Here is a 13,405-nt window from a genome sequence, read left to right on the forward strand (position 1 = left end):
CCTTCAAAGTCCTTGTCTGTTAATTCTGTCATCTCTGTCATTTCTAAGTTTATTTCTATTGACTGATTTTTCTCCTGGTTATGGATTCCATTTTTTGGTCTCTGTATCTCTCATGATTTCTTTTTTACTGAATGATGGATATTATAAACTTTTTTTTTTTTTGTCAGAGAGAGTGAGCACAGGCAGACAGAGAGGCAGGCAGAGGCAGAGGGAGAAGCAGGCTTTCTGCTGAGCAAGGAGCCCGATGTAGGACTCGATCCCAGGACGCTGGGATCATGACCTGAGCCAAAGGCAGCCGCTTAACCAACTGAGCCACCCAGGCGTCCCAGGATATTATAAACTTTTTAAAAAGATTTTATTTATTTATTTGACAGAGAGAGATCACAAGTAGGCAGAGAGGCAGACAGGAGTGTGGAGGAAGAAGGCTCCCCGCCGAGCAGAGAACCTGATGCAGGGCTCGATCCCAGGACCCTAGGATCACGACCTGAGCCGAAGGCAGAGGCTTAACCCACTGAGCCACCCAGGTGCCCCGGGTGTTATAAATTTTAAATAGTTGTGTGTTGAATTCCATTCTCTTCTTTTAACAGAACACAGTGGGCTTTGTGTGATAAGCTATCAAGCTATAGTAGTTCAGCTCAATCCTTTCAAAGCTTTTTGGTTTTATTAGGGTAAGGCTATAGCTGCCTTTGTTCTAAGACGAGTTTATACCCAGATGGTCCGTAAGAAACTGTCACTACAGCTGTCACTGCAGCTGGTCAGAACTGAAACATTTCCCACCTCTGAGCATAAGGCTCTTTGGTCATTCTTTGCCAAGACTTACAGGGTTTCACCCTACTCATGTGTGGCTTAATGCTTCAGCAAGGACTCAAGAGGACTCTGTGCTAGAGTCCGGAGCCCTTTCTCTGAGTGGCTTCCTCATTCTGCCGCTGTAGTCTTCCCCTTCATTCTGGTGGCCTCAGCCTCTCCGAATGCGTCTCCGTCTCCTCACCTGGAATGGCAAGACGCCATCCTCTGCTTGGGAGTTCCTGCGCTGCACCACGGTCTAGGAGGAAAGCTGGCGCAGTCCGTACAGCTCATCTCACTCATCCCTCTCTAAGGGACTGTAGTCCTACACTGCAGTATCTGGCATTTTTTAAGAGTTAAGCCTGGGCCCTTGACTCCACCACTACTCTCTCTATATGCATTTATGACCTGTTTTGCATTACACTACTAAGACGTTACATCAGCACACACTTCTTCTACTACATTCTTTTTAATGGCTGAATACTGTTATACTTTATGAATCTAATTAGTGCACTTAATCCTTCATTTCTAGAAATTTAAGGATTTCCAGACTTTTATTTTTCACAAACAGCACTGCCATGAGCATTTTCATACTTCCCTATATACTTAACTTCAGTTTCTTTAGGTAACTAGTCACAGAATTTTAGGGTCAAAGTCTTGCCTATTTGTAAAGCTTTTGATGTTGACAAAAGGTCTCCCAGAAAGATTTACACTCCCATTCACAGTATGTGAACTTACATTTCCTTTAAAACTCTTCAGTGGAAAATATGCATTAATTCAGTATTTTGGGGGGGAATGTATACTGTGTGTTAAGCATTGTGCTAAGAGGATGGAGACTTACAGATTAATAAAGCCACTGACACTGGCCGGAGAGAATGGAGTCCTTTCAGGAAGTGATAATGTAAAGAAACAAAGACAGAGCAATGCCATACAGCTATAATACAGGTGTGCCCCAAATACCAATGGTAAGGGGAGCCTGGAAGGAAAAGTCCAGCCCAAGAGTGTGAAGTGAATATGAAAAAATGAAGAGTAGGGTCATCAGACATACCCCAGGAGAATGGGGCAGACCCAAGAGTCAAAAGCGACTCATGTCTAGCTTGGGAAATTGGGTGAGCTGGTGATACCATTCATTAAGGCTGGGAATAATGGGAAACAGTCCAGGTTTGACCTGATATCTCTATTCAGAACTGGACACTCTATAAGATGAACAGATTCACATTATCATAAGTCGGCAGTGTAGACGAGAAGGGTCCATCTGTCCAACTGCTAGATTTCAAACTGAAGCCCCCCCAACTTAGAGGTCTGACTTACTTTCTAAAGCACTGAATGAATCTGTGTTCTTTTTATTTTACTGTATCTCAAATCCTGTACCCTATGGTTTAAAAATGACTTAATAATCTTAATTAAAAAGTAACTGATTATTATAGGTTCCCAATTCATCTTTCAAATTTATATTTCTAATCTTCATCTTGGAACTGGAAATGGAAGGACTTTTTAATTCTATCATGGGGTAACTGGAGATTCCAATTGTTCTAACCTTTGGATCCCAGTTGAAAGGGGAGAAGGAACTGGCTATATATTTACTATGCTACTCCCCATTTTTAAATAGTACATAATTTTCTAATGCTTAAATAAGTTACATTCCCAGATTTTATTAAGAGTAACAAGAACATTCAAGTGCAGGGTGCCTGGGTGGCTCAGTTGGTTGAGCAACTGCCTTCGGCTCAGGTCATGATCCCGGAGTTCCAGGATCAAATCCTGCATCGGGCTCCCAGCTCCTTGGGGAGTCTGCTTCTCCCTCTGACCTTCTCCTCGCTCATGCTCTCTCTCACTCATTTTCCCTCAAATAAATAAATAAAATCTTAAAAAAACAAAACAAAACATTCAAGTGCAGTTATTAAGAGTTGAAACTTATTTGTAACTGATGACTAGCCCCAGATGACTACATTTTACTTCTTCCTGTTTAAATCTGAGAAAGAGGGCACTGCTGTCATTCTTCCTCTACCTTTCCATGCTCTGCCCTAGTACCCTCTCACAGGGCTACTGATACCAAGAAGAAAGGTGTGTACTGGAAAAGAGATTCATAACAGCCCCAGACAACCCAGCTGTCTTTCAGCGAGTGAAAACATCGCATTATGGAATACCAGTCGGCCATAAAAAGCAATACTACTGATAGGCAGCTGTGATGACCCGCAGGGGAATCACGCTAAGTAAAAGAAGTCAGTCTCAAAAAGATACCTAATGTATCATCACATTACACCCATGCATAATTAATTGTAATTTGACTGTAGTGACCATTACGTGAATACATGATACAATTGCATAGAGCTATACACACACACTAACACACTAAAACAGACTTTATAAATGGGTCAAACGCTTTCTGGACTGTTACTTTCCCTCTCTCTTAAAAAGGAAAGACAGGGTGGGGGGGCAGGGACAGGGTGGCTGGGTTATGGACATTGGGGAGGGTATGTGCTATAGTGAGTGCTGTGAAATGTGTAAGCTTGATGATTCACAGACCTGTACCCCTGAGGCAAATTATATATTAATTAAAAAAAAAGTAAGGAAAGACAAATCCTTTACCTGTGTTGCAGTTTGATAGGGCTTCTTTCGTCAGATCAATCACAGAATCGAATTTCTTCTTCTCTACAGCCTGAAAAATTATTAGAAAATGAAGATTTTGCCTCCATAGCAGAAAATATTCTTTTTAAAGGTTTTATTTATTTGACAGAGATCACAAGTAGGCAGAGAGGCAGGCAGAGAGAGAGGGGAAGCAGGCTCCCTGCTGAGCAGAGAGCCCAATGCGGGACTCAATCCCAGGACCCCGGGATCAAGACCTGAGCCAAACAAAGGCAGAGGCTTAACCCACTGAGCCACCCAGGTGCCCTGCAGAAAATATTTTAAAAAAAGAAAACACTATAGCTTAATTGAACTCTATTATTAGGAGAGAGGGGCTGAGGAAATACTACGTGGTTTCTGAGAATATGACTAAGCAGATTCCGAGTTAGTTTGGTAAATAAGTAGGATTGTGAAATATGTTTGTCACTAACTGTTTTAATATTTAAGCTAGACTGGAAATCTGGGTATGCTAACTAATCAGGCATTAATGTTACAGAGAATGAATGACAAAACTAAGTCACCATCCCCATCCCCACCAGGCAGCAACACTAAGTTCACAGAACTAACATACTCAGATGAACAACATTCAGAGACAAAATTTATTACTTACCGTAACTTCTGTTTTAGCACCAGGTGAAGTACTAGAATTTCCTGATTTGGTTCTTCCAGTATCTGAAAGAAAAATACCAACATTTGACAAATGTATTAAACTATTAGATATTTATGAACTTTGTAACATATGAATGCTCAGACACAATGAGGATGCACATTAACCATTTATTATTACATAATCACAAAAAAGGAACTCAGTTGACATGACCCATTCCAAAGACCGAGGAACCAATCCAAATAATAAAAAAAATCTAATTTGGGTTCAAAAGATTTTGTCCTTCTGTAACTTTACAACTATTGGTAACTCTTTTTTGAAAATCCATCTGTAAATAGATATGGCATTTGAGGAAACAGACTTGGAAAGAAATGTACATATTCTTTATTCACAGTACCTCTAGCCCAGACTCTGGAAATGACTGAGGAGAATTCAATTCAGAACCGGAGAAAACCTCAGATAAATGCTTACTGTCCCTTGTAAATATCTGATTCACAATCTGAATAGTCTGAGCCCTGGGGGCAACTGAGTGGCTGTGTAAGTGAAGGCAAAGCTTTCCGAAATCAAGATGCAAATACACTAAAATGTAAAACATGAAAAGGAAATGCGGAGTTTTGGAATGAGAACTTACAGGCCAAGAAGATAGCCATTTCAAGAGAAAGGAACTTTATTTGAGATCTGAGGGTAAAGATTTTTACCTAAGTTGAATAAGACAGCAACTCTAAAGAGGAACAACTCAAAAAACCAAAAAGTTAAAAAACAAATCAAAGATGCTAAAGAATAGCCCAACTTTAAATCTTAAGATTAAAACCAAAAACCAAAAACCAAATCACTACCACCAACACATGCCAGGGCAAACAAATATTTCATATAATGAAATATATGAAAGGTTAAGTAGTTTTGTAACTTACAAATCTATTAAATACAGAAAACAAACAAAAGGCCATAAATTAAATAAAATCACGAGGTTAAAAAGAAACCTCAGTTAAATTAAGAAATCATTTATTTATTCAGATAATATTAATTATGGATATAAAAACATTTTTGAAAGTAGAATTAAAATTTTTATTTTATTGAAAGATAATATTCAGTTCTCCATTTTAATACAAATACTGATTTGAGGCTTTCTAATTTCATAGATCATATTTTAATCAACTTAAGATACCTGTTGGATTTGATGTATTTGGAGTTGTCAAATTAGGATTTTCCACAGAAATCAACATAACATCATCATTGTTACTAAAATGATAAAGAAAATTAAAAACAAAAATAAACTAAATATGCATTATCAGGCTGAAACATGCAATCAATGGTTAGAATTCTCTGACTTAACATTTCATAACTGACATGTTTAATCTAACAGTTGTGGCAGGAACTGGAGATAAAACCTAATACCCAAGAAACCCTGTGTGTTGCCAGTTACATGACCGTAAGTGTCTAATAATGGATCCTTAAAACTTACCAAAGACCCATTTACAATGAATCCAAATATATAACCTATAAGTATATAATATACATAAATATACAATATATAAATGTCATTCTAGAACATATACTTGCCTTGATGAAAATGAAAAGTATAACTGAAAAAAACACCAGGAAGACACTTGGACATTTACAGATACAGGACTGTGACAAATAAGGCTATTAAGAAATTAGTCCTCGGGGCACCTGGGTGGCTCAGTGGGTTAAAGCCTCTGCCTTCAGCTCAGGTCATGATCCCAGGGTCCTGGGATCCAGCCCTACATCGGGCTCTTTGCTCAGCAGGGAGCCTGCTTCTCTCTCACTCTCTGCCTGACTCTCTGCCTACTTGTGATCTCTGTCAAATAAATAAATAAAATCTTAAAAAAAAAATTAGTCCTGCCACGATCCTACATTACATCACTGTAGTAGAAAAACTGGCCACACATTGACTAAACTGAAAAATATGGTAAATGACCCTCATCATGGTTATGACTTTGACTCCTCTTTCACGAGTTTGACCTTTACATCAAAATCTTTCTTAAGATCTTGACACATATTTCTTTGAGCCCATAAAATGTCTAAATGAATTTTCTATGCACAGTTATACCACTTTTTTTATAGATTATTTTAATTTTCAGCTTTTGCATTTAGGTCTGTGTTCCATTTCAAATTATTTTTGTATATGGTGTGAGGTAAAGAGGGCAGGTTCACTTTTCCCCTCTGGCTATTCCTGTGGTAGCTGTTGACGGTCTCTTCTCCAATAAATTACCTTGGCCTCTTTGCTGAAACCCAAGAGACGATATAGAATAGTCTCTAATCTGGCCACCAATTTATGGGCCTATCCTAAGACAACACCATTGTCTTAATTACTATAACTTTATAGAAATCTGAAACTTAGGTGTCTTCCAACTTTGTTCTTCTAAAACTGCTTTCATCTTCTAGGTCTTTTGCATTTCACTTAAGTTTTCAATCAGCTTGTTATTTTCTATTAAAAAAAAAAAGGCTGCCAGGAGTTTGAGTGAGACTGCAATAAATGTACAGAATGATTTGGGTGAAGTGACACTAATAATGAATTTGCCCATATACTTACTGTCCCTAACCAGCCTTCCCACCTCCCCACCAAAATCCTATAGCACGGTGGTATGCTTGTTATAAAGGATAAACCTACACTGACACATCATTATCACAATCGAAGTCCATAGCCTACAACACAGTTCACTCTTAGTGGTGTACATTCCATGCATTTTGACAATATATAATGATACATATCCATCATTACGGTATCACCCAGAATAGTTTCACAGCCCTAAAAATTCTTGTGCTCTACCTATTCATCCCTACTCATCAGCCCTGGCAGTATTTGATCTTTTTACTGTCTCCATGTTTTTACCTTTCCTAGGATGTCATGTAGTTGGAATCACACAGTATATAGCCTTCTCAGACTGACTTCTTTCATTTAGTAATACGCATTTAAGTTTCCTCTGTTCTTTTCCTAGCTTCAAAGCTCATTTCTTTTTTAGTACAGAATAATATTCCTATTGTCTGAATGTAATGATTTATTTATCCATTCACCTACTGAAGGAGATCTTGGTTGCATCCACATTTTGGCAATTATGAATAAAATTGCATTGTATATGACTTTATTTTCCCTTCTCCACCTTCTTTTTTAAAAAGGTTTTATTTATTTGACAGACAGAGATCATAAGCAGGCAGAGTGGCAGACAGAGAGAGACAGGGTGGGGGGAAGCAGGCTCCCTGCCGAGCAGAGAGCCTGATGCGGGGCTTGATCCCAGGACCCTGGGATCATGACCTGAACTGAAGGCAGAGGCTTTAACCCACTGAGCCACCCAGGGACCCCTTTATTTTCTCTTCTTAGCCTATCAATTATACTTCTTTTTTAGGTGGTTCCCTTAATGTCTGCAATATACATTTATAACTAATCCAAGTCCACTTTCAAATAATACTATACTGCTTCACAAGTAGTGGAAGTACCTTATAAAAACAAAATATTCCTAATTTTTTAGGAATTTCTGTTCCTTGTATCATTGCTGTTGTTCATTTCATTTAAACACACACACACACACACACACACACACACACACACAGAGCTGCTATTATTTTGAACAAACTTGTCAAATCAAGAAAAGAAATGTATTTGTTTTACTTTCATTCATTCCTTCTCTGAAGATCTTCTTGTCTTTATGTAAATCTGATTTTCTGACTTATCTTCCTTCTCTGTGAGGAATTTTTAACACTTCTTGGATGGCAGGTCTACAGGCAACAAATACCCTAAATTTTTGTTTGTCTGAGAAAGTGTATTTCTCCTTCACTTTTGAAGGACAGTGCCATAGATTACAGAATTCTAAGCTGGTGGTTTTGTTCTCTCAATACTTTAAAATATTTCACCTCCACCCTCTCCTTGCTTGCATAGTTTCTAAGGAGAAGCTGGATGCAGTTTTCACCTTTGCTCCTCTATGGGTAAGGTGTTTTTCCCTCTGGCTTCTTTCATTTTCTGAATTTTAAATATCTTATGCCTAAATGTAGTTTTTTGATATTTACCCTGCTTAGTGTTCTTTGAGCTTGGTATTAACAATAATTTGGGGGAAATTCTTAGTAATTATGTCTTCAAACAGTTTTTGTTCCTTTCTCTCTGCGCATCTGCACCCCTTCCCCTTCTGGTGTTCCCATTATGCTTGTTATTTCTTTGTAGTTTGTCCCACGTTCTTGTATTATTTTGCTGTTGTCTTGTGTCTGTTTACTTTTCTGAAGTTTCTGTTGTCAGACTTTCAAGCTCAGTGATGCTTTCCTCAGAGGCATCTATTCTACTAAGTCCATCAAAGGCCTTCTTCATTGTTACTGTTTTGGTCTGAAGCATTTCCATTTCTCTGCTTATTTATCCACCTGTTTTTGCATTTTTTTCTACTTTTTTTTTTTTTTTCACTGAAGCCTTTAGCAAATAGTTTTTCAAAATCCCTGGTCTGCTAAGTTGAACACTTCTGTCATATCTGACTCTGTTTCTGATACTTATTCCGTCCCTTCAAATCGTGTTTCTTGCCTTTTAGTACATCTTGTGATTTTTGTTGTTGTTGTTGTTGACAGGTGGACATAATGTACTGCGTGAAAGGACCCGTGATAAACAAGCCTTTAGTAACGAAGTGGTTTTACTAACACTATGACTAGCTCTCAGTCTTTCAAGTAAACCTGTGCCTCTGGAGTGTGAATTTCACTAGCACTTCTTAGTCAGTCACCCCCTGTAGGTGGGACAGATGGCTAGAGCAGCTGAAGTTGGGTATTCACTTCCTCCATATGGAAAGCTAGAGGGAGCAGGAGTTGGGGATTTCATTCAGCCAGGTGGGTTTAGTAGTAGTTTCTCCCTGGGACAAGGCCTTATTAAGAACAGAGTGGTCTGGAATATTCGAAAAGGTTCCTTTTGCCAACTGGCTGCTGCAAGCATGAAGGGACTTTCTCCAATATTCACCATCAGGACCTGGTAGAGCTCCTGGAGGTACAACACAAAATTATGGGTCTTCCTGTGTAGTTTTTAACTCTTGACTTGTCTGTTCTGAGCCTCCAGCAATTACAATTTACATTTTCCTAAACTGGCATTGGTTCCCACGGAAGCTTGTGCTTCTGGGTTTCTGCTCCAGTTCCCCAATGTTGTTGATTACCACTTCTGCCTCTCCGGGTTGGGGGGCAGTATTTTGCTCTGTGGCCTTACCTCTCTAATGGATGTAAGAAGAGGTGTTGATTTTTTCAGTTTGTTGAGCTTTTTTACTTGTTAGAAAGTAACATGCTAGATCATGCTAGATGATGACTCTGAAATTACATGCTAGATCATGACTCTGAAATGTACTTCGTAGTTCTGAAGTTAGGTCTTACAGATGTTTTGGTCATCATATCCCTTTGTATATCATGTTCTTTGACATTATTGTAAACAGTATTGATTTTAAAATTTGAAATTCTGTTTGTTGCCCATATGCAGAAACACTATAAATAGTATGACTTTATTATATATACACACACACACAAACACACACACACACACATACTTACACACATGTACAACATAAGAGGAACAGTATGAGATATATACACATATGTACCCTATGTAAAAGGACAGAAAAATATTTTATATTACACACATATTTATTATAGCCAGTACTTTCATCTCTTTACCTTTGGACAGATCCAAAATTCCTCTGGTTTTATTTTCCTTCTGCCTGTAAAACTTCCTTTAACATTTCTTGCAGTGCAGGTCCGCTGCTGATATATTCTCCACACCCACCCCAACTTTTTTTAGTTTGAAAATGTCTGTTTCCCCTAAAATCTGAAAGATATTTTCACAGAGTGTAGAAATTTTAATACATAGTTTTTCTTTCAACACTTTAGATATGCCTCTGCATTTCAAAGCTTTAGAGATGTCTTTTAGTTTGCATAGTGCACAGCAAGAAGTCTCCTAATTTTATTTGTTTGTTCCTTTCTATGTAATGAGGTTTTTTTTTTCCTCTGGCTGTTTTTAAGATTTTCTAGTCACTACTTTCACCTTTTTTTTTCCTTTTTAAACATTTATGGGTTTTGAATTTTCACCAAATTTGGAAAAATTTTAGATGTTACATCTTTCCTCCCTCCCCACCCCCACAGCCTGGTGAAACTTCAGCGATATATATATCTATATATTAGACCACTTAATACTGTTCCAAAGGTCTCCAATGCTCTGTTCATCTTCTTTGTTAGTCTTTGTTTGAACAGTTTGCCTTTGTTTGAACAGTTACTATTGCTATTCTGCTGTCTTTTTTTTAAATCAATAATTATCCTAATTTTAATGTTAATCCTAATCAGTGTACTCTTCACACTCAGTTATTGTCTTTCAAATTTCTAGAAATTCAACTTGGGTTTTTTTTTTAAAATCTGTTATTTTCACATTTTCCTTTATATTGTTGGGACATGAACACTCAACGATAACAGCTGATTTATGTTGTTGTTGTCCATCAGACATACTGTTTCTAGCATTTTAGTTTTCTCCTAGTTATGAATTATATTTTTTGCTACTTTGCATGCCTGGTAATTTTTGATTAATTGTCAGACATTGTAAAATTTACACTGTTGAATGATGGATGATGTTCCATTCTTTCAAAGAGTGGTGGACCCTGGGTACGGGGGTGGTTCAGTTGGAGTTGGTTAGGTGTCTGCCTTTGGCTGAAGTCATGATCTCAGGGTCCTGGGATCAAGCCCCTAGTTGGGCTCCCTGCTTAGCAGGGAGGCTGCTTTTCCCTCTCCCTCTGCCTACTGCTCCCCCTGCTTGTACTCTGTCAAATAAATAAATAAAATCTTAAAAAGAAAAGAAAAACAGTGCTGGACCACTGTGGAATGAAGTTAAATTACTCAGGATTACTCGCATCCTTTGTGTCCTTTTAGTTTTTTGAGAGCAGGCCCACTGAAGTTTTTAGTCTAGGACCAAGCCAGCCTCACTACAGCTATACCCACCTAAGGACTCTCTACCTGTTATTCCATTGTTCATTATAGTCAGTGGGAAAGCAAAATGTTCCCATCCCTGTACAATATCCAAAAATGTTTGGTCTTCTTTCCAGTGGGGCTTTCCCCTGCCTCTTGTAATTTCATCCTCTGCCGGCACAGATCTGCATTCAGCCTATGATTCAAGAGGTTCCCTCTGCAGATCATCAGAGCTCTATCTTTACACAATTTGCTTTCTTTATTGTTCTGCCTCATAAATTCTAGCCAACTCAGAGCCCCCAGTCTCTGATCTAAATGTAGCAAGACCTCTAGAGGCTATTTGAGCTCCTCCTGCCCCTGCCCTTTACCTGCAAAATGCCTCCAGGCATTAAGCTTGAACAATGGTAGGCTGCATTCCACCTGTTTCCCTTCTCCCAGGGAGAGAGTCTTGTGCTCCCCGTTGAACAATGTCTGCTCACAATTCTTTTTCTTTTTTAGTTTGGTCTTCTGTTTGTTGACAACCAAAGAACAATTCCTGTAGCAATTCATACTTCATGGGCAGAAGCAGACATTTCCTACACATTCATTTTAGAACTGTTTTCATGTACATTTTAGAACAGATTTAATTCAACAATTTTCCCCAAATTTATCAATAAGAGATTCTAACAGCCATTATTACTAAGTTCAGTAAACAAAAACAAATGTTCAGATCTAAATTTTATCGAGAATATTTCATTCTTCTTTCCATTTTTTTGTCTCTAACAAAACCTAAAGAGTTTATTTTGTATATTTTTTCCTACTAGTAATAGTCATCATAGATTGATAACTGTATTTAGTTTTGATTTTCATGTTCATTTGGATGTACCTTACCTATGTTTTTTTACATGCATTTTACCCTTGGAAAAAAATTTGTGTCTAAAATTACTAATTATAATTCTCCAGGTAATGTTATAATATAGTAATTTCAGTTTATGGGTTCTGGAGACAAACTTGTCTGGGTCTGGGTCTAAATTCCACTGGTGGCTTTAGTGGCTTGGTTACTTACTAACAGGGTTTTGGGGGCAAGAAACCCTGCCTTAGTTTCTTCATCTAGAAAAGACAGAGAAGTTTTATAAGATTAAATTAATGTTAATGAGGAATGAGTAGGAAGGAGCACATGCAACACTGTAGGAAATTTCTTAAAATACCATGGCTGGTAACTGCTTTTCCCCCTTTGATCTCTACAAATAGTTCTTCACATGAAGTTCAATGCCAGGCTTATGTTTTAGACATAATTAATGTTTCATTCAATCACGATTGGTGGAATAGTCTGTTCCTGGGCGCCTTACAACTTGAAGCTTCCTTTCCCTTTTGGAAATGATTGCACATAACGGCATTTTCTTCCTATTTAAACAAGTTCCCTTTCTTCAAACATGTGTTCTAGTCCATAAGCCTTCTATTCTATGAACTTGTTCAGCTCAGCTGTTACTGCCTTTCCCATTTCCTACACATTCTCAAAAGAAAAATGTTTAAACTTCTAAATCCAACCATTACTATAGACATAGAAAGTTAGTTGTGGCACTAATTCCTTCAATACTTGGGATTAACAGAAAAAAACAATTATAAAACCTCCTGGCGTTCTTTAGAGTTTTAATAATAGTGGGAGCAACATGTTTTTGCTTTCTTTTTTTAAAGTTCCTTTATTTCTGGGGCACCTGGGTGGCTCAGTGGGTTAGGGCCTCTGCCTTTGGCTCGGGTCGTGGTCTTGGGGTCCTGGGATCGAGCCCCGCATCAGACTCTGCTCAGCGGGGGGCCTGCTTCCTCCTCTCTCTGTCTGCCTCTCTGCCTACTTGTGATCTCTCTCTCTCTCCATCAAATAAATAAATAAAATCTTTTTTTAAAAATAAAGTTTATTTCTCAAATATTTTTGAAAATTTTTAAATAAATTATATGTATAAAGAAGTACATAAACTGCTATGTAGAACAGCTATGACAGAACCCCCACACTTGAACAATTTGAGAAGCTATTATTTTAAATCTTAAGAAATTTAATAAATACATACATACATACACACACACACACATATATATTTGCTTGATATATATATATATATTTGCAGACATCAGAAAGCTGTGGTAGAAGCCAGGACTTAGGGAACTGAGATCCCAGAGAGAAAGAGGGTATACAGAAGTGGGCTAGACAGTCGCCAGTGGTGTTCCTCTTAGGGCATCTGTCAATGAACCCTTTTGGGAATACTGAGAAGCCAAGCAGAAGGTGGCTGATAGCACAGTGGATTGTATCAGGGAGACCAAAATTGGAATATACAACGAGCAAAAGGAACCATAGGAAACACTCCAATCTTTCTGATGGAAGTCTTAGAGGGCTATGCCATGGATGGAGTAAAATCAAAACAGACCGAGTCTTATAAGGGTTACAAATAAGCCTCAGTTGTGCTCAATTCCTGATTAGATTTAAGTATATTATCTAACACAATGGCT

General features: G+C 38.1%; 1 protein-coding gene across 1 annotated transcript in view; it reads right to left on the bottom strand.

The window, feature by feature from the left end:
- ATF7IP2 (activating transcription factor 7 interacting protein 2) overlaps window positions 1-13,405 on the bottom strand; it is a gene marked incomplete at its 5' end in the record, with an annotated part of 51,409 nt that overhangs the window by 6,784 nt on the left and 31,220 nt on the right. Inside the window, 3 exons of the mRNA XM_082713059.1 lie at window positions 3,370-3,439; window positions 4,016-4,077; window positions 5,178-5,251. Coding sequence (XP_082569185.1) covers window positions 3,370-3,439; window positions 4,016-4,077; window positions 5,178-5,251 — 206 coding nt within the window. The remainder of the gene's footprint in view (window positions 1-3,369; window positions 3,440-4,015; window positions 4,078-5,177; window positions 5,252-13,405) is intronic.

The sequence above is a fragment of the Mustela nivalis genome (assembly GCF_964662115.1).
Source record: "Mustela nivalis genome assembly, chromosome: 19".
NCBI lineage: Eukaryota > Metazoa > Chordata > Mammalia > Carnivora > Mustelidae > Mustela > Mustela nivalis.